The sequence below is a fragment of the Castanea sativa genome, chromosome 4, assembly GCF_040712315.1.
Source record: "Castanea sativa cultivar Marrone di Chiusa Pesio chromosome 4, ASM4071231v1".
Taxonomy (NCBI): Eukaryota; Viridiplantae; Streptophyta; class Magnoliopsida; order Fagales; family Fagaceae; genus Castanea; species Castanea sativa.
Window position 1 is genome coordinate 46,670,188 of NC_134016.1, and position 20,008 is coordinate 46,690,195.

A 20,008-nucleotide genomic window follows, 5' to 3' on the forward strand; every position below is an offset into this window, starting at 1 on the left:
AAAATTTATGAATAATATTAAAAAGTACAGTACGATCTATAAATAATAACAAAAATAAATTAAATAATAAAATAAATAAATTTTTTAATTTAAAGCCAAACACATATTTTAACTTATAATGGCATAGTGCAAAGTGTAACCGCAGCTGCTCGAGAACTCAATTTAAAATGATTATTTAAGACGTTGGTCTAATGCCGTGTCACAATAGACGACAAAGGACCCACGTACCTACAAGTAAACGTTCAAATGGCAACGTCGTAATATGGAGCGAAAATCAGACCCATTACAGTCCAATCAAGTCTTTTCCCTCTTCTCCAACAATAACAGCTCCGTTTAATTCAAATTTTGCCAAATGCTTGATCTCTCCGCCAAATCAAATATAACATTAAACCCTCTCTCTCTCTCTCTCTCTAAAACTTCAACTTCAAAAGCTCTCTCTCTCTCTCTCTCTAAAATTGGATTCAAATTAAATGCTCGAATTCTCTGATTTTATTCATTTAATTCTAAAAAACCCTAAAAATCACTGTAATTTACGGTTTTTTGATTCCTGTCTATAATGGCGACATCGGCGTTCAAATCCACGACGAAGAGAACTTCGATCGGAGCTGCCACGTCATCTTCCACCGATGACTCCGCCGCCGCCTCCTCCAACCGCAGCTCCTCCTCCGCCTCCGCCGCAGCTCACCACCGCCGCTCTCGCAGTCTCAGCCGATTCTCACGCCCGAGCTACCCCGGACGCGATGCCTTCGACGACGACGACGTCGTGGCTCCGGCGCCGAGAGGGAAGTTCGTCAACACGATGCGTGGCTCCGGGTTCCCGGAGATCAGCCTCGACGACCTCGCCATCGAGTTCTTCGACTCCTCCGGCGATCGGGGGCGCTCTTCGGCGAAGAGAATCTCCAACGGCGTAACCGGAGACTTGAAATCTTCGTCGTCGTCGGCGGCGTCGCAGAGGCGAGGGAGGTCGGTGTCGAGGCATAGCGCGAGAGCTGCGAGTGGCGGAGATGGGAGGGGCAGTGTGTGCAATAATTCCGGCGGAGGAAGGGTAGTTTCGGAAAGTAATCCGAGACGACGTCGTTCAGTTTCGGTGGTTCGGTATCAGATTAGCGATTCGGAGGTGAAATTTTCGTTCTTTTTGGACTTTGAAATTGAATGATTTGATTTTAATAATTGAGTAATTTCTAACTTCATAATTACATGCTTTGGTTTGAGTTAGTTTCCTGTGTTTCTATATGCATTAATACACAGTCATATAATGCGTACACATAATTGTCTTTACTTGAAAATTTACTGCAAATAATGTGATGTGCAAAATGAGGTTAGTGTACTACAATGGTTATCGGGTACATCCAAATGAGTGACAATATGGTGTTCGTTTTATGCTTATTGTTCTTTATCATCGGTACAAGACGCCAATGGATTTCTTTTTTTTTTTTTTTAAATTTTATTTTATGTGGGTGGGATTCGATCTCATGTCAAGTATTGAAGGACAAGAGACTTAGTTGAGTTGAGCTATCTAATACTCATAATACGTTGCGGGTTCATACTTAATAGTTATTAGGAATATGAGGTGATAATTTATAGGCTTTGGCCTCCTCTCTTAATGTAATTATGAGAATTTACTGTTGCATTGGAATTCTTTTCTATGAGAAACATATAATGGGTTTTTTTTTTTTTTAACAACCTATGTATATATGCTTTTTGCTATCGAAAATGATGTATTGTTTAAGGATGTTTATGGAATACCTGGTAGCAAGTTTCATGGAAAAATAGTTTTATTGGTGGCAGAGGTTATGTATTATCATTATTGCTTTGCTAATCAAGAGCGTGCATTTCTTCCTAGCTATGGTGAAGTTGAAGAAAATATCTGACTTGTTTATGTTTGTTTATTGTTTTTTAAACAACAGAGTGATCTAGATCATTCTCAGAACTCTAGCAATCGTGCTAATCCGAAGAGTGTTGGCAGTGGAAACAAACAGACGCGACCAGCAGTTTCAAATCAAAGACAAGTATTGAGAAGGTCTTTTAGTCAAAAAGATTTGAAGTCTCATGATGGCTATTCTGTAAGACTCTTTCTTCTCTTATGGATTATAGTGTTATTACTCTTGTTTATTTATGTTGAAAATGGTGGGTAGAGATAAGGGCTTGGAGTTTTATATTAAAGATGTTTACAGACAGGTTCTGATGCTTGGGTATAGAGCTGTACATACCTATATTTTAAATCCTATTTAATATTGTTTAAATATTTTCTCATCTGACTTGATCTGAGTTGAATTTAAAACAATGTCTGTGGATCTTTCAGAGCCAGTCTTCGGTCCTTACTGATGATGAAGGAAGGGATGGTCATTCCAGTAGAAGTGGAATTGAGAAGACAATACGGGCAGTTTATGCACAAAAGAAGGTTGATTATTTTGCATAAAATGGCAGTTATACAATAACAGCAGTCAGTTGTATATTTTTACCTAGACCAAAAGGGAAAATAAAATTGTATTTTTATGTCAGTTACTAACTGTTCTCACCCTTTTCACCCATCAGGCTGAGCACCCTTCTGAGGATGATGTTAACGGTGGACTGTATGCAGTAATGAGAAATGAACTTAGAAATGCCGTGGAGGAGATCAAGATGGAACTCGAACAAGTCAGTAACTTTAGTGTGATGTAGAACTCGTCAATATGTCTCTAGTTGTGAATTTGGTTGAATCTTTGTTATGTTTGCAGAAACTTACTAGTGCTCCTTGCAAGTTATGCAGGCAAAGGTGAAAACAAAAACCTCTGATTCAGCAAGTGGGGATTGCATGCAGTCCAATAATTCTGATGTTCTTCAGGCCGTCTCTTCAATCAGAGGGAATTACTCCACCAAATTGGGGCAGGTATTTCAATCTATTTTTATGGTGATTGGTAACTTCACCCCTTGGTGTAGTACTCTTGTATATACGAAAAGAAACCATTGGAAACTCTTTCTTTCATTGTTTTTGGCCTGCAAAATCTTTCCAGCTTTCACTTATGGGGTGTTGTTGCATGTATCCTTTTGTCAGTGTATGAAAATTAAATCTTGTTAATTTTTTGACATAAACATGTTATCTTGCTTAATGTTTGATTTTAATTTACAGCTTTCTAAGCTTGTGTTGCACTATTTTAATCGTTTGTGGGTTGTCCATTAATTAGCCTTAACTGGTATTTAGGATGGTGTTGTTGCTTGTATCCTTTTATCAGTTTATGAATATTAAATCTTGTTAATTTATTGACATATATATGTTATCTTGTTGAATGTTTGAATAAATTGGCACAACTTTCTAAGCTTGAGATGCAGTGTTTTGATCCTTTGTGGGACTAATTGTGAAAGTAATAAGTAATACTGGTTTTTCCCAACTTTCTAACTGTTAAACTGATGCCTTAATTCGATGTGTTTTAGTAAGTTGTGAAACTAAACTGCTTTATGTATCAGCTTTGTTAAACTGATGCTGTAATTCGATTTGTCTTTTAGTAAGTTGTGAAGTCAAACTGCTTTATTTATCAGGGTTGCCTTTGACATGAAAAAGAGCCAATTAAATTACTTTTTACCTAGCTAATGAAGTCAACACATGACGTCTGTTATTCAGGGCAGATAGTTATCATACAGACACCAGCCCTTTTCTTTGGGTTCTATAGTATGGAATTGCTTGTTAGCGAATATATAATTTGATTTGAGTGTTGCATCCAACAAGTTGCTCTTGAGACTCATCTTTTGAAGAAATTTCTGAATACTGATGGATCCTATTATGTGACTTCACAGTCAGAGAAGCGTAAACAAGATCTATTGGCTAAATTAGTATTGGAGGAGCAACGTGGAAGGGAGCTGTCTAAGATTGTGAAGGAAATGCTTCCTGATACAAAGAAAAAGGAATTGCTTCCTGATCCAAAGAAAAATGCTGTAGAAAAACCTGCACGAGCCAGAAGGGTACTCTCTTTTGCACTGTAGTAGGGTTGCATTTATGTCTCAAGTCTCTTGATAGTAGTTTGATTGTTTCAAAATAATATTCCTTTCTTCTGAGGGTAAAATTTATAGACTTTCTTAACTTTTTATTTGATATATGTTTTGCCAGAGGAGTAATGACCGAAGTAGGATGTCAAAGCGATTGACTGAGGAGGCAGAGAAGTATATTGAGGACTTCATTTCTAATGTTGAAGATACAACAGACATTTCATCTCTCGATGGAGAAAGGAGTGATACTAGCTCATCTATAGGAGTAATTGTAAAGCCAGAAACTCTTTATAGTCCAGCAGTATCTAATTCTCTTCCTGTTGAAATGGATGGGGTTGTACTGCCTTGGTTACAGTGGGAAACTAGTACTGAAGGTACTCCTCAATCATGCAAGAGTAAGGCAGAGCCTCCTACGACTCCAAATACATTACGCAATGCAGCTCAGGTAATCTCTAACTACCCAACTAGCATAGTAACATGCAATTCTTACTTCATAGGCCACAGAAAAAATGTTAAATTTTAAATCCATTCCTAAAACTTTCCTTTTTCTGTATCTTTAATCATCATTCAACTCATTTCTTTGAAATGCATATTATAGGGAGTGTATACTACACAAGACCAAAGTAATCGTTCCACCAGCAGTCGTGGGAGTTGGAGCCCTGGAGTTATTGTCAACCTGTCAATGAACATAGAAGAGGATATAGGGAGAAAATTTGGAGAACCTGGTAATTATCATAGCCAATCTTGTTCTGGGGAATCGAGAGGGGGGTTGTGGCTTGACATGGATGATTATCTGAAGCCTCAAAGCACTGAAGAATTTATCATTGAAAGGTGGAAGCAAAAAGAGAGAATTAGTTCAGGCAGTCTTCTGCTTTGTAATCACATGTTTTTTTAGCTATAATCCATTTTTGAAGGTTGTCCCCCACATTTAGACTACAGTAATTACTTATTACTCTGTATAGATAACTTGTTTTTACTATCTTTTTATTTTTATTTTTAAAAGTAGCTGTAGACATTCATCTTAGAAAATTTAGTGCACCAACTTCCATCATAAGTTAGTTGTGTTGTATACCATTAATTATCTTATTATGCATTGGATATATGTATCTCTCTCAATGTGTGGATCTTGAAGTCGTGTGAGATCAACACATTGTGAGAGAAACAATGTATGTAACTATATATCCGTTGCATGGGATACTTTCTTGTATAATCAGGTGCTTTAAAGGTCACTGTACTAACTTACATGTATGCATTCTCGTGCTTTGTGAAGTTTTCGTTAGTTCTAAATTCTAATTTAAAAACATGACAAATCTCATTGCTTTGAGGCTAAGTTATAATCTTTGTTTGCTGTAACCTAGTGATCTTGTTTAGTCATGAGTACAATTCTGGGAAGAAAATAACAAATCTAACCTTACTTGTAAGTCGGGCTTCCACTATGGTAAAAAGTACCCATATGGTTTTCCAGTCTAAATCAGTAATCATGTATTTTGGGTCATGAATTGTATGGTAATTTTTTTTAGATGAAATTGTATGGTAAGTCAGTACTAGTAAATAAACGCTCCTAAAATTTCCTCACTAGTAAATAAAAGTGGGGAAAATAAAAAACCTTCGAATAATTTTGATGAAGTTAAGAGTTTATTACTATTATTGATATTATTATTATTATTTGTTAAATAAATTCCATTTTTATTTTAATTAGTATTGGATAATAAATAATGATAGAGATATGTTTTATCTTATTCAAATAAATGAGTTTGGATTAGGATGAGTTTTATTGATAGATTATAGACATTAAGCTGTTAGTATTTAATTTATTTGGAAGTCTCTTTAGGAGGTAATAGTTCCGTATAAGTAAATCAAAAATAAAAAATTGTTCATATTTGTCTTTCTTTGTTTCACTGTTCTTATACATGGCATCAAGTGCCTGCCATGCCTTTCTAAGCCAAATGTCAATCGCTCAAGTGTTACCCAAAACTTCAAAGAGTTGGTTTCTTTGGTTGAAACAATTTACTCATACACATTTTGTATCTATACCGGTATGCCCAATTACTCAAACAGTCAGACCTTACAACTACCCGATTATATTTTGCACTAAATTTTAGGAGTTTTTGCATTTTAAATGAAGATGCTTGATTAATTCCATCAACAACCCAGATTCTCAGAATCATAACCGACTTTGGTCTACATTTCGAATAGATCCATTTAAAAGTTCAAATAAATATTAGTACAAATTTAAAAGTATATTTAATGTTACAAAGCCTTTTAAATTAGGATATTAGAGGATTAAGATCTTCTAAAATTCTTATAAAACAAAATCCTCTAAAGTTTGTAGGTAACTCCATGTTCCTAAATTTTATCCATTCATTTTGAAATGAGAAGATTAAAATTTATTTTTTTAAAATAATTTTGATTATATATCACTATTTTGATATGTGTTTACATTATTTATTTATAATGTCACAAAATTCAATCAATTTATTTTAAAATATGTAGATAAAAACTTTATGAATTTAATGGTGGAGTTATATAAGAACTCTAGAGGATTATTGTGATTCTTCACAAAAAAAAAAAATTATTTTGATTGACAACAGATCAAATGGCTTTGAGATAGATCCATTTGATCCTTTTTTTTTTTTGTGGAGAAATAAACACACTAATTACACTCTCTCATTTTGTTTTGTTTTTTGATCACACGATATTCATTTTATTTTGTTTTCTGATCACGCGATATTGAAGGACGTTTAAGTTACCTAGAAGGAAACTAACTCTTAATGTTTGCCCTTATTATACGGTATATAAGAATCTATTACAACTCCACTTTGCGGATTCAGATCCTCTAGAGTTCCTAGGGTACTCTACCAGTAGAGTTCATTAAATCCTAACCACTCTTTAATGATTTTATGGTTTAGATTCTGCCATGTCAGCATTTCATTAATAATATTCTTGAAATAATAAAATAATGTTGTAAACAAAACAATTAAGATGATTGTTAATGAAATGCTGACATGGCAAAATCTAGACCATTAAATCATTAAAGAGTGGTTAAGATTTAATGAACTCTATTTGGTAGAGTACCCTAGGAACTCTAGAGGATCTGAATCCCCACTTTGCATTCCTTGATTTGGTGATCAACATCTTTAACATTCTTTGATACTTCCTCCTTCTCTGGATTCCGAGACTCCATGTTTATTTGTTTGTTTGTTTATTTATTTATTTATTTATTTTTGTTGTGTAATAGATCCTTTCAATTCAAGATTTTGGAATTTGGGAATCGCAATAATTACGGGCTTGTTTGGTATGAGGATTTAAATATAGTTTTTTTGTTTTACAAATTATAAAATGGTGGGTCTCACACTTAAATCTATTGTTTGGTTGATGGATGTTCTCTAAATATAGTTTTAAGAAAATTGTATCATATTTTCCTTGTTTAGAATAAGGGTTATAAAAACTGCTAAGAGCGTATTGGTAGGATACCAAAAATATTTTTAATGTCATAATTGTAAAATAAATTGAAAATAGTGAACCCATAGATTTGTCCAAACTCTTCTATCTCTAAAATTAAGGAGCATATCTTTATCACAAAAAAATTCTCACACTTCTAATTAGAAACTTATCATTATGTAGATAAAAAAATATTTTAAAAAAGTACATGACATGTATTCCCTTATCATTATAAATAAAATATATAATATACAAATTTATCCAAACTCTTCTATCTCTAAAATTAAAGAGCTTATTTTTATCACAAAAAAATTCTCACATTTCAAATTAGAAACTTATCATTATACAAAAATAAAGAAAGTAAATACATCTATTCCCTTATCATTATAAAAAAAATATATTATAAAGATTTATACGAACTCTTCTATCTCTTAGAATTAAGGAGCTTATCTTTATTACAAAAAAAATTCTCACACTTCAAATTAGAAACTTATCATTATATAAATAAAAAAAATAAAAAAAGTACATGATATCTATTCCCTTATCATTATATATATATAAAAAAAAATGTAATATACAAATTCCATACGTTATTTTTTGTGAACTTTTTTTAAAAAATAATCTTAGAAATAGAAATGGCCTCCCAAACATTTTTTTTTTCCTTAGTATTTTGAAAATTGTTCTTAAAAGTATGAGTCAAACACATATAATATAAAATGTATTATTTAAAAACTAGTTTTAATTTCAATTTTTTTGAAAATTGTTTTCATATTGTTTTGTATACAAAGCAAAAATCTTCCTACCAAACAGGTAACACACACTGACATTGGGTTCGGAATTTTTGAATCTCTTATCATTGACTGACGCTGATATTGGATTTGTTCACAACACAACCAAAAAAAAACAAACATGGAGCCTCAGAATCCAGAGAAGGAGGGAGTATCAAAGAATGTGAAAAATCTTGATGACTGGCTTCCCATCACCAAATCAAGGAATGCAAAGTGGTGGTACTCTGCTTTCCACAATGTCACTGCCATGGTTGGCGCTGGAGTCCTTGGTCTCCCTTATGCCATGTCTCAACTTGGATGGTATGTCATATTTTAACTATACAAACTACACATGGGTTCTTGTTAGTTTACCTTGTAAAATCAAGAATTCGATTGATGTCTTAGCCTAATGGTAATGAACAATTATCATGGAACTGATGCTATAGACTAAAATTATATTTTTATGAATAGTTCACATGTTTCACATCATATCCGATACATGTGTGTAAGTTTACATATATAAAAGTATATACACAATCGGGTGGTAAAGAACAATTATCATAGAGTTGATGCTATAGACTCAAATTATATTTTTATGAATAGTTTACATGTTTCACATCATATCTGATACATGTATTAAAGTTTACATATATAAAGTATATAAACAATCGGGTCTCTATATATATAAAGGTGATATAGTGTTTTAACTTTTTAAGTAGTTAGAACATCTTCTATTTTAGGCTTGACATTATGAGATGATGATTGTGACTATGGTACTGAGGTGGGTTTGTGTGTATTATAGGGGTCCTGGTGTTGCTGTAATGGTTTTGTCATGGATTATCACTCTGTATACCTTATGGCAAATGGTGGAATTGCACGAGATAGTGCCTGGAAAGAGGTTTGATAGGTACCATGAGTTGGGTCAGCATGCTTTTGGTGAAAAGCTAGGCCTTTGGGTTGTGGTGCCCCAACAACTAATGGTGGAAATTGGTGTGAACATAGTGTATATGATCACTGGTGGGAAGTCCCTGAAGAAGATTCATGATATATCATGCCCTGGATGCAAATCTATCAAAACCACCTACTTCATCATGATCTTTGCATCAGTTCAATTTGTTCTTTCCCACCTCCCCAGTTTCAATTCAATCACCGGTGTCTCTTTTGCCGCGGCTGCCATGTCCTTGAGGTATTATCTTCTTTTAAGAACAATTTCATATGATTCTTGGGGTTTACTTTGAAATTTGCACTTGTATCAATGAATATACTTTAAGATCATAGTAAGTTAGTAACCAACCATAAATCTTCAAAGTATCAAAGAGAATTCCACCCCAAAGTCATTACTATTAAAGTATTATTTGAGAAATGCTAAAATGTTACCTGGAAAATTTTAAAATATTATAAATCTTACTTTGAAAGTGTGTCACATCAACAATATAATAGATAAATTCCTGAATTACTTTCTTATTCCGTATTTTAAAAGTAGAAAGACTACACTTATTAAACTCATTCTTATATGCAAATGTTGACACTGACTAATTGTTTCCACAGTTACTCTACTATTGCTTGGGTAGCTTCAGCTAACAAGGGTGTTCAACCAGATGTGCAATATGGTCCAAGGGCTTCAACCACCACAGGAAGTGTGTTCAACTTCTTTTCTGCTTTGGGTGATGTAGCTTTTGCGTATGCTGGACATAATGTGGCGTTGGAGATCCAAGCAACCATACCTTCTACACCTGAGAAGCCCTCCAAGAAACCTATGTGGAAAGGTGTAATTATGGCCTATATAGTGGTGGCCTTGTGTTATTTCCCTGTTTCCATGGTTGGTTATAGGGTTTTTGGAAAGGATGTTGAGGATAACATCCTCATATCGCTTGAGAAGCCCAAGTGGCTCATTGCAACTGCTAACATGTTCGTTGTTATTCATGTCATTGGTAGTTACCAGGTATGATTCACTAGGAAAATACTACTTTTATAAAGTTTGTGCATCAAGTGTTAGCAAAATTCATTTCTAATGATTGTTTTCAAATCTAGTTCAGTTGCCACATATATAACTTTTTGTTTTTAGAAAATCAATGTCAGGGTTGAATTTCATGTACAATTTTTTTTTTCAAATAACATTCTTTAATTCATTAATCACTATATAGGTTTGATATAAAGCTTCCTTGAGCAGCGTTTTTATTTCTTTTAATTAATAAACGCTATGTTTGTGCAATGTAGATTTTTGCAATGCCAGTTTTTGACATGATAGAAGCATTTTTCATTATGAAGATGAATTTCAAGCCGACTAAGTTCCTTCGTTTCCTAATACGCAATGGATATGTTGGTAAGCATTTTTCTTTTACCAATTTTTTTCTTGATTGTGCTTAGTTCTCTTACTCTTTTGGAGTTTCCTCTAGTGGTTAGCTTCAACACTTGGGGGGGTTCTTTCCAGATAAGCCTCATGAAGAACCTTATATTCCTTGGGGAGGCTCTACTTCAACCCCATGGAAAGACCCTTTAATAAATAATGACAATTAATTGATGTTCTTTCATCTTTGGGTGCAGCACTTACCATGTTCCTCGCAATTACATTCCCTTTCTTTGGTGGGCTCCTCAGTTTCTTTGGAGGATTTGCTTTTGCTCCCACAACATACTATGTATGGCACAATATCTATATTTTCTTAATGTAAGAAATTTGATAAAAGCTTTGGTTATCTAATTCTCATTGTTTTGCAGCTGCCTTGCATCATGTGGTTGGCCATTTGCAAACCAAAAAGGTTTAGCTTATCTTGGTTCACAAATTGGGTATGTTAACAAGAAAATTTCTTTTTGGTCTTGTACATTTCCTTTTCTAACACCTCTATCTAGATTTTTTTTTATGCCATCTGATTTGATTTTTTTTTTTTTTTGTTGTTGGCAATTTCAGTTCTGCATTATAGTTGGGGTCACTTTGATGATCTTAGCCCCTATTGGTGCTCTGAGGCAGATCGTACTTCAAGCCAAGGGATATAAATTTTACTCTTGACTGCCTTCTTGGAAGGATGGTACAAAATGCTTTGATCTAACAAATTGTATGCTGTGCTTGTGATGTGATGTTGCATCATGCATGGCTATTTGGTGGGTTTTCTTCAACCCCCACCCCTAGAATAAAAAAATAAAAAAAAGGGGAAGAAAACTGTTTGAATGTACATATGCTAATTTAGATTGTGTTGGTAGCTAGTGTGGTAATCAAGAAGACTTTATTGATGTTGTGAACCATTTGGTGTAGGATTTTAGCATAAAAAAGCTAATTGGAGATTTGAGTTTTTCTCATATTTTCATGTAACCTTTTTCTATATACAGTCCTTAGGTTAGTATCCAAATGTTCTTGATCAAAATTCAGTATCATCAATAAGCAAAACAGCCTGAATTCATATTTCTAAACAATAGAATGAGTATAAATTCTATTGACTAGTTGTGACATTCATGTAACAATAAGGACTAATCTATTTTCTATTCAATCCTTATCTCCATATAGAATAACTTCAACTAAACTTCATTAATTTAAATGATTAGTTTTGAGTATAGAGTTACTATACTAACCATATTATTATATAAAATGGTTCCTTGAACACATTAAATGGCTGCATATATGTATGCTGTAGAGAGTAGTGATAAGATACAATTATTTCTAGTTTAGAATCTATAAAAATGGGATATCTCCTACCATTCATGCGACTGTGTTATTTGTTGAAATAGTAATTTTCTATTGTTTATTGCTTGTTGTGGTAAACCTACAAAATGTACCACTATGATCTATGATATTGTTTTATGACAAAATTTTATGATCCTATTTTGACCAGAAATGATAAACAGTGAAGTATTTACACCTGGCTTTCCCATAAACGACAGTAGTATAGATTTCGAAACAAAAATGACACATCGACTTTGGACCCAACAAAGCGGCCCACTAATTGTATCTACCTATGAAACGCATTGATTCCACAGTGTAAGAAACTAAGGCCCATGTTCAAATTTACAATTTTTCCTAAATGAAAAACTTCAAAAAATTTTAAATTTTTTTTAGAAGTTTAAGCTATGCTATTTCACCTTTTTTTTTTTGGTTAAATTTTATTATTATTGTTGTTATTATTTTCTCTGTGTGCTGCAGCACACAACTAATCTAAAATCATGGACGCTTAGAAGAGAAATGATATTGTTCACAAAATTTTACGACAAATCTTAGGTGGCAAGTTGTTATAGGCTGTTATGGTAGATAAAAAAGAAGAAGTAATTTTAGTGGTGAATTCAAATTAAAGCCAATAACAACTTATCATCTAAAATTTATTGTAACAATGTTGTGAAAATGTCATGAATGTAGCACTTCTCATGCTTATATTAGGAATATGAAGAGTTTAATAGAGGAGGAAAGACAATCCTCATTATGCCCCAAACACTAGGGAAAAAAGCACTTATTTTTCTATTATAAAAAAGGCTCATTTTTAACATTGTCATATAATCTCTACTACTATATAAGTGGTTTCTCTTGTTTCAGATCCTCATTTTGTAGTTTAAAAATACCCCTACACTCAATGTTTAAACAGAGACAAAATTGGAGAATAACCTAGTAAAAATGCGTATCTAACTTCCACATAAAACATGACCTACAAAATATGTCCACTCTTGTTGGTTTTCAAACTCAACTCTCACATATTCCTTCAATCACTAGAAAACTCACCTCATGTTTTTACTTCCTTTTTTTCCCCTTTATCAAGACTTATACGTGTCTTTTCTCTCTCTCTCTCTCTCTCTCTCTCTCTCTAAATTTTTTTTTGCAGTTTCCTTACTAGCCTCATCACACGTGCTTTGCGTATGTGATGAGACTCTTTTATTTATTTATTTGGTATAGTGTACATGAGATTAGAAATTAAAGAAACTGGAAATTAAAAAAAAGAAAAAGAAAAATTCAATAGAAGAAACCCGTAAGTCATGATATAGTAAAAAAAAAAAAAAAAATTAGAATGTGGTCTTGAGGGAAATATCAAAGTGGACTAAAAAGTTTTTATTTATTTAATTTTTGGATAAGTTTGATTTGAAGACATGGATTAGTAGGACTGTCCTGTTTTATAGGCATTTTAAGTGGAATTAGAAATATATTTTTACCAGATTATCCTAAAGTTTTGTTCCTGTTAAATGTAAGATTTAGAGGTATTTTTGAACCACATAAATGTCCAATCCAAAGAAAGAAATCCTCTTATAGATAGTGTGTGTATATATTTTTTTCTTTTTCTGAATGGCAAGCCAACTACCAAAAAAAAACATAAATAAATGTCCTCTCCCTTTCTTCTCTTTTTTACTAAGACATAAGTAGAGATAATTCCTTACCACTCATTTTTTGTTTCGCATATTTGTATGCATGTTTTTATTTTATACAAGTTTATAATATTGAAAAGATTTTCCTTGGACTCTCTTTAGGTGTTTAAACTTGAAACACTCTTCTATACTACAATTGATGTGTATTTCAAATGTTCATTTTGTATATAGAAATATAAAGAAAGAACTGCAAACAAAAAATAGAAACAAATTTTTTTTAAATTAAAAAAAAAAGCCTTTGAACAATCGCGTGCTGAGTTATCTTTCATTTTATTAGTTTATTTGGTTTAAAGGTGCACATTTCTCTTCTACATTAAAAGTTCTAAAGTTAATGTAGAAGATGAATAATTACCATCAATGTGAATGTGTTTATATTTAGGTACATGTTGATTTGGTTTGGCATACTAATTTCTTTACTTTTCAAGAACTTGGCTAATACACCTTTCCAATTTCGATGAAACTGTGAAAGAGTGTGGATTTTGGATTGAGTTAAAAGAGATAAATAAATAAAAAATTATGACACTAGATTCAAAAAAAGAAGAAGAAGAAGTCTCATTACATGGGCAAAGCTCATTTGATGGGACTAAGAGCATCCACATCAGTGGATGTATAAATTTGTATAAATGTACAAAATGAAAAAAAATCATTAATTTTACACATTTTGTGCAAAAAAGTCTCTACATCAGTGCCTCTAAACTCATCTATAATATTCACTTTGCTACAGTACTGTGTAAATTTACACGGGTACTGTAGCAGGTGTATTTGATTTTTTTATATTTTTTCTCTCTCCTCCCTACTGACTCTCACCTCCCTCTCTCTCTCTCTCTCACACACAGCACAACTCTCTCTTTCTCTCATCTCATCCATTTTTCTTCCTCTAGTCGCCGATCGCCATCGCCGCCAATAAGAACAAGGTCGAGCAAGCTGAGTCGCCGGATGGCCATCGCGAGGAGGTGGCGGTGTTGCAAGGCGTCGATCTTGCCGCTGATTGGGTGGGCGATGAATGGGTTTGGGTGTGGGTGAGGCTCGACGGAGTGAGCTCGACGGAGAAGACGTAGTGAGCTTAACGGATAAGACGCAGTGAGGGAGACGGAGAAGACGCAATGAGGGAGGGAAAGTGGGTTGACGGAGAAGACGCAGTGAGGCTCGACGGAGAAGACGCTCGCCGGAGAAGACGCAGTGAGGCTCGACGGAGAAGACGCTCGACGGAGAAGACGCAGTGAGGCTCGGAGGAGAAGACGCTCGACGAAGAAGACACTCGATGGAGAAGACGCAGTGAGGGAGGAAAAGAAATAATAAAAAATGTAAAAGAAGGAATATTTTATTTAATAAATATGTAGAATAGATAAACTGATGTGGGTGTTTTGTAAAAATGGAGATGTAAAATAGAAAAAGTAGGTTTTTTTGTATAAAATAGACAAAAATTATGAATGAGCTGATGTGGTTGCTCTAATTATTAATAATAGGTCCGCTTTTAGCCCATTTGGACCCGCTTTTAGGGTATTTATTTATCATCTAAGAGTGGGGTTTTATGTATTCATGTACTGCAATTGTCGTGATGCTGCTTCATAAACGACAGAGACGAATCAACACACCAATAAGTGGTAGAGCTCATATTTTGGAGTAAAAAGGACAAGTAATACATGGACCAAGGTCAAGAGTCATGGCCCTACAATTTATAGTTTACCAAAATGTATGAACAATTAACATTGATAAAGTATGCCAAGTTCGAATTTGAATAGGTAACCTGATCCTGTGATAAAGAAACTATATAAAGACAAGTTTAAATTATCAAATAATCACAATGCTAGAGATCTAATCTATATAGACTATAAAATCGAAGCATCTAATATTTTGTAGACTTTGATAGCTTATCACATAAACTTTGAAGCTCTCACAATTTTTCACATTCGCAATATTTTTATTTTTATTTTTATTGTTATTGTTATTTTTACTTTTTACTTTTTACCTTTTTTTAAAAGACCCAACTCTTCGACTACCCTATGACAATTTATGTTCTCTCTTTTCAGTCTCATCTACTTCTTCTCAGACCTTCCTTGTCTCTACTAATCTATTCCTCTCTTCATTTTGTTGTCCAAACCCTTCGCCTCTCTCACTACTTAATCTGCTTCCTCTCTCTCAGTAAAGATTCAAGCTCCAATTGTTTAGGACTCTTAATATTCAAACTCCTCTTGGTATGATTCAACCCTACAAAACCCCAAAACCAACCCATAATGCTCATATTCAACTCATCCAAACCACTTTTAACCCACCCATTATTACGACCCATTGAATAAAATCCAGTTCAAGAAGATGACTAGATCCATCTTTTTATGATGAAGGTTACCCCAATTGTCCTAAATCCGGGACAAAAGGATAATCATTTGGGAAAAACTGTTGTCGCAAAAAGTTGCCTATTGATACCGTCAGGTCATCTATCCCAACCCAAAATTTCCCATCCCAAAATTTCTCTAGGTTCTTTTGAATTATATGTAAAATTCATAGCACATATATGGTTAAAGGAAATCGAGAATTTATAAATAATCACATAAAATTTGTATAATTCGTATGGAATTTGTTAATATTTTTTTGTTCTTTGTATTTGATAGTGCTTGCTTCTCACAAGATTGAGTGAGATAATTGAAAAGGAGTTAATAAATGACAATTTAGAAAAGTCAATCCCACAACCTATCGTCCATAATATCATGATGTATGCATTTTTACAAAACATCAGTATATACCAAACAAGTTATACAGAGATTACTGCGGGAAAGCTCTACCGAGATTACTGCGGGAAAGCTCTACAGAAATTATTGTGGGAAAGTTCTGGATGTCTAATTTTCGTAGGCTCCCAACCTTGGTCAATAAGGAGTTATAGTCGCCTAAGATGTCGCGTCTGGAAGAGAGGTGATACAGTGCTAGAAATTTCACAACATTTTTTTTTTTGAAAAATTCATTTCTTCCAATCCGTGGCAAATATCATTGGGCCCTTTTTGTGAGAGATAGTTGAGATATTATATTTCAATCTTGTTCCGATGGATTGCTTCCAATTTTAGAAAACAAAGGGGAAAGGAATTTTAAGAAAAAGATTCATGGGTTTTTCTTTTAAAGAAAGAGGGTTTTTTATTTATTTATTTATTTAAATCTCCAGTTTCTTCTAATTGAATTAATGTTGTATATGGAAAAGGAATGTTTTGAATTATTTTCTTTCAATATGTTTCTTACTTTTTATTTGATTATATTAATAGAAATCAATCACATGCTGACCCTAAAAAATAAAATCAGTTACATTAACAATAAACATGTGTTCCTATATATAAAAAAAAAAACAATAAACATGTGATTATTTTCCATAACAATAACTATAAAAATAACAATTACAAATTTATAAAATTGTGTTCTTATGAAAAAAAAAAAATTGCTTCATATGGGTGAAAAAATTAGTCTTTTAAGAGTTTAGAATATAATGAATGAATTATTATGAAATGTAATATAATAAAAATTATTATTTTGTTATACAGTGTGTTTGGAGTTTATAAACATATAAATGAAAGGCACGAAAATAAATTTATTATTATATCTGTAAGGACCAAAAACTCATAAAACCAGCTTAAAAACGTTGCTGCTTCTTTATTCACTTAAGGTCCTCATACAATACATTTGGTAGAGAGGGTTCAACAACAAAAGTCCCCCCACTATAGTGTCCCGACTCTTATTTATACTATTTGCTCCTTTCATCATGGCCCTACACCTCACAATCTACTATGTTTTTCCCTCTGACACTTGTCTGTCGGTAAATGAGCAGAGTTCTAACTTTGCGTTCAACACTGTTCAGGTCATATCCACATTAATGCAACGGATTGAACTGGTATCTTCCAATTAATGCGGCTAGAATGGTTGTTGCCGGGCATTTAATGCATCCCTCTAAATTAGCCTACCACCTTCGGATATTTGTAACCCTTATGTCAGCAATGCCCATGCCACATCATCTTCGGGTATTTTCAGGTAACTTCCACCCGCTTTGCTCCATCTTACCTAATGCATGTCGGCCTTCCTCTCTTCGGGTCTTCGGGTTCTTGGGTCCTCGGAACCTCACATGACCCTTTAACACTTGAGTTAGTAACGATTAGTTAATAATCAAGTTTTAAAAACTTACACTAGCTTCTTACCTTCCCTTTGTTTTCACACGTATAGCCGTCTTTTCGCGCCCGCGTGACCCGCGTGCGGCGCCTCGTATCCCACGATGGAGCATTTATGGAACACAGGCGTTTCTTTTTCCCGCGCACGTTCTACGAGTCGGATGGGTAATGTACGGTTCGGATCCCGCTTTCAATTATGAGCGGGAAAGTTACCGCTCTTATTTCTTTTACCCCTCCCTATAAAAGCACACCACTTTGGCTGGATGTGGCTCGTTTTGGCATTTTGAAGGATTGAAAGAAGAGTGAGCTCCCGAGGACCATCTTTAAGCGATCTTCAGAGGTGTGTTCCTTTTCCTTTCATTTCTCTCTATTTGCTTGCTTCTCTTCTCTTACCGCGGGGATTAATGGGTAGGTACGCTAAGCTAGTAAACACGGATGAGGCAAAGGCTGCCTTTAAAAACCGGTATAGGATCCCTGATGACGTAAACATCACGTATTGTGAGGAAGAAGAAATTCCACTCGCACCTCGCCCCCCTGAGTCCGTTTTAATTCCCATGATTGCGTTCATCGAGGGGGGTATGGAAATTCCTATGGGTAGGGTAACCAGAGATTTTTTAATAAATTATAGGCTTACCCCCTCACAATGTTCCCTAAACGTCCTTAGAATCTTAGGATGCGTAGACGCGCTTAACCGAAAGATGGGGACCAATTTGACATGGCAAGATGTAAACTGGGTGTACAACTGCCAAAAAGGGGATAGGACTAAATACTACATGAAATGTAGATTTCCTTCTGTTAGGTTGATCTCCTGCTTACCCGATTCGAGTAAAGGGATGGACGAAGATTACCTTGTCGTCTCGGGCAACTGGCATGATGGCTTACACTGCCCTACCCGAGAAGGGACGCCAGGTAGTACTCCAGAGGCCCGACACTGGCACTTAGGAATGACCAAAAGTTTCATATGTTACTGCTTTTCTTAACTTATTCATTTTAACAATTTCATTCCTTATTGCGAGACGATTTTCATACCGCTCCGAACTTATCGCTTGTGAACCGAGTTGACTTAAACCGGGATTCTTCGGTCGAAAATATTTGTGCCGGGACGGACAACTCAGAGCGAGCCCACATCATCCTCGGGTACACTCCATCCACCAAACGTTTCCAAAGCCCAAAGAACGTAATCGAGAGCAAGAGATCTTCGATTAGCTCGGATTGACGTTGCGGCCCCTGGGTTCCTGCGCTCGCACCTCCTCTGCGGGAACTCAAGACGCACGGCTTCCTGCTCCTCTTGCCGCTCGGATTAATTTATCCCCTTTGGACCAAGGCGCCAACCTCGTCGCGAGGAAAGAGCGCCACGCCCGAGCAAATCCTCCCGAGGTGACCGAGAAGGACTTTGAGGTGTTCTACCGTCCAGACGCCCCTTCAAGCTCCAATCCATCAGCCAGCGAAATGGGTTTTCAAGAGAAAGAGCCCGATTTGTTAGCCTTACTACAGGCGCACGCAGACGACTCTTCACGGCGATTCCGGTACCACCTCGCCAGATCCTCCGGGCATTTACCCATACACCTTCCTCGGAGGTGGCAGATAAAAAATGGAAGAGGGGCCAAAGCAGCAAACATGTGATAGAAATCGAGGCAGGGGAGAATCTTGACCCGTCCACGAAAGATACCGAAGTGGGAAAGCCCTTTCTAAGAAAAGGCTTTGCTCCCTCTTGGTTCGTCTAAGGACCCCAATAGTGAGTCTACAAAGAAGGCGTCAGCCTGGCGGCCCAACTTTACCCTTAGCTCGGGTAGCCTTGTCATGGATGATGCTAACTTGAGGGACCCGAAGAAAGGAAGCTCGAGCCTGGTGGCCGAGTGTCTAGAGAAGGCTTTATGCCTTCTTGAAGACATGGCAGAGTTGCGGTCCTTCCATAAGAGGGAAGTTTTCTTATCTTTGAAGCAGGACTTAGCCAAGGTACTCTCTAACTCTTTGCATATTCCATATATGAGTTTAACTTTTATTATGACTAACTTCATTAACTCGAATATATTATAGGCGGTCCAGGCTTCATTTATGGCTGAGGAGTGGGTGGATCATTCGCTGGATCTTGCCCGAAAAGCCGATCAAAATGCCGAGGCGGCAGTGAAGGCACGGAGAGGCGAGCTGAACTTAAAAGAAACCTCACTCGCCTTTGTCCGAGGAGGTAGAGAAAGCTCACGAGAATCTTGAGTCGGCCACGAAAAGCTACGAGTCGCGAGCCAATCTTGCTCTTGAGGCCCAAAGCAGGCTCGAGCGAGGCTTGCCCTCACCGTTGTCGAACTCAAAAAGCGAAGGAAGCTGGCTAAGAAGGAGCGAGGAGCGAGGGGCTGCCGAGCAAGCGGCGTATGA

General features: G+C 35.4%; 2 protein-coding genes across 2 annotated transcripts; both read left to right on the forward strand.

Annotated features, from left to right (window-relative positions):
* Positions 1–347: 347 nt before the first annotated feature.
* LOC142630595 (uncharacterized) lies at positions 348–4,983 on the forward strand. Its single transcript, XM_075804611.1, has 8 exons — positions 348–1,117; positions 1,908–2,063; positions 2,303–2,401; positions 2,536–2,637; positions 2,750–2,869; positions 3,772–3,936; positions 4,082–4,405; positions 4,559–4,983. The coding sequence occupies exons 1-8, from the start codon at positions 557–559 to the stop codon at positions 4,853–4,855; spliced, it is 1,824 nt and encodes a 607-aa protein (XP_075660726.1). The 5' UTR covers positions 348–556; the 3' UTR covers positions 4,856–4,983.
* Positions 4,984–8,310: 3,327 nt separating this feature from the next.
* On the forward strand, positions 8,311–11,311 carry LOC142632190 (lysine histidine transporter 1-like). Its single transcript, XM_075806604.1, has 7 exons — positions 8,311–8,489; positions 8,971–9,354; positions 9,717–10,110; positions 10,386–10,491; positions 10,713–10,804; positions 10,884–10,952; positions 11,074–11,311. Exons 1-7 carry the CDS (start codon positions 8,311–8,313, stop codon positions 11,170–11,172), a joined length of 1,323 nt encoding a protein of 440 aa, XP_075662719.1. The 3' UTR covers positions 11,173–11,311.
* Positions 11,312–20,008: the final 8,697 nt, after the last annotated feature.

Coding starts and splice junctions, on each gene's coding strand:
- LOC142630595 (XM_075804611.1), top strand. CDS start 557: ATGGCGACATCGGCGTTCAAATCCACGACGAAGAGAACTTCGATCGGA. Junction 1,118..1,907: donor ATCAGATTAGCGATTCGGAG/GTGAAATTTTCG, acceptor TTTAAACAACAG/AGTGATCTAGATCATTCTCA. Junction 2,870..3,771: donor ACTCCACCAAATTGGGGCAG/GTATTTCAATCT, acceptor GTGACTTCACAG/TCAGAGAAGCGTAAACAAGA.
- LOC142632190 (XM_075806604.1), top strand. CDS start 8,311: ATGGAGCCTCAGAATCCAGAGAAGGAGGGAGTATCAAAGAATGTGAAA. Junction 9,355..9,716: donor GCGGCTGCCATGTCCTTGAG/GTATTATCTTCT, acceptor TTGTTTCCACAG/TTACTCTACTATTGCTTGGG. Junction 10,805..10,883: donor TTGCTCCCACAACATACTAT/GTATGGCACAAT, acceptor ATTGTTTTGCAG/CTGCCTTGCATCATGTGGTT.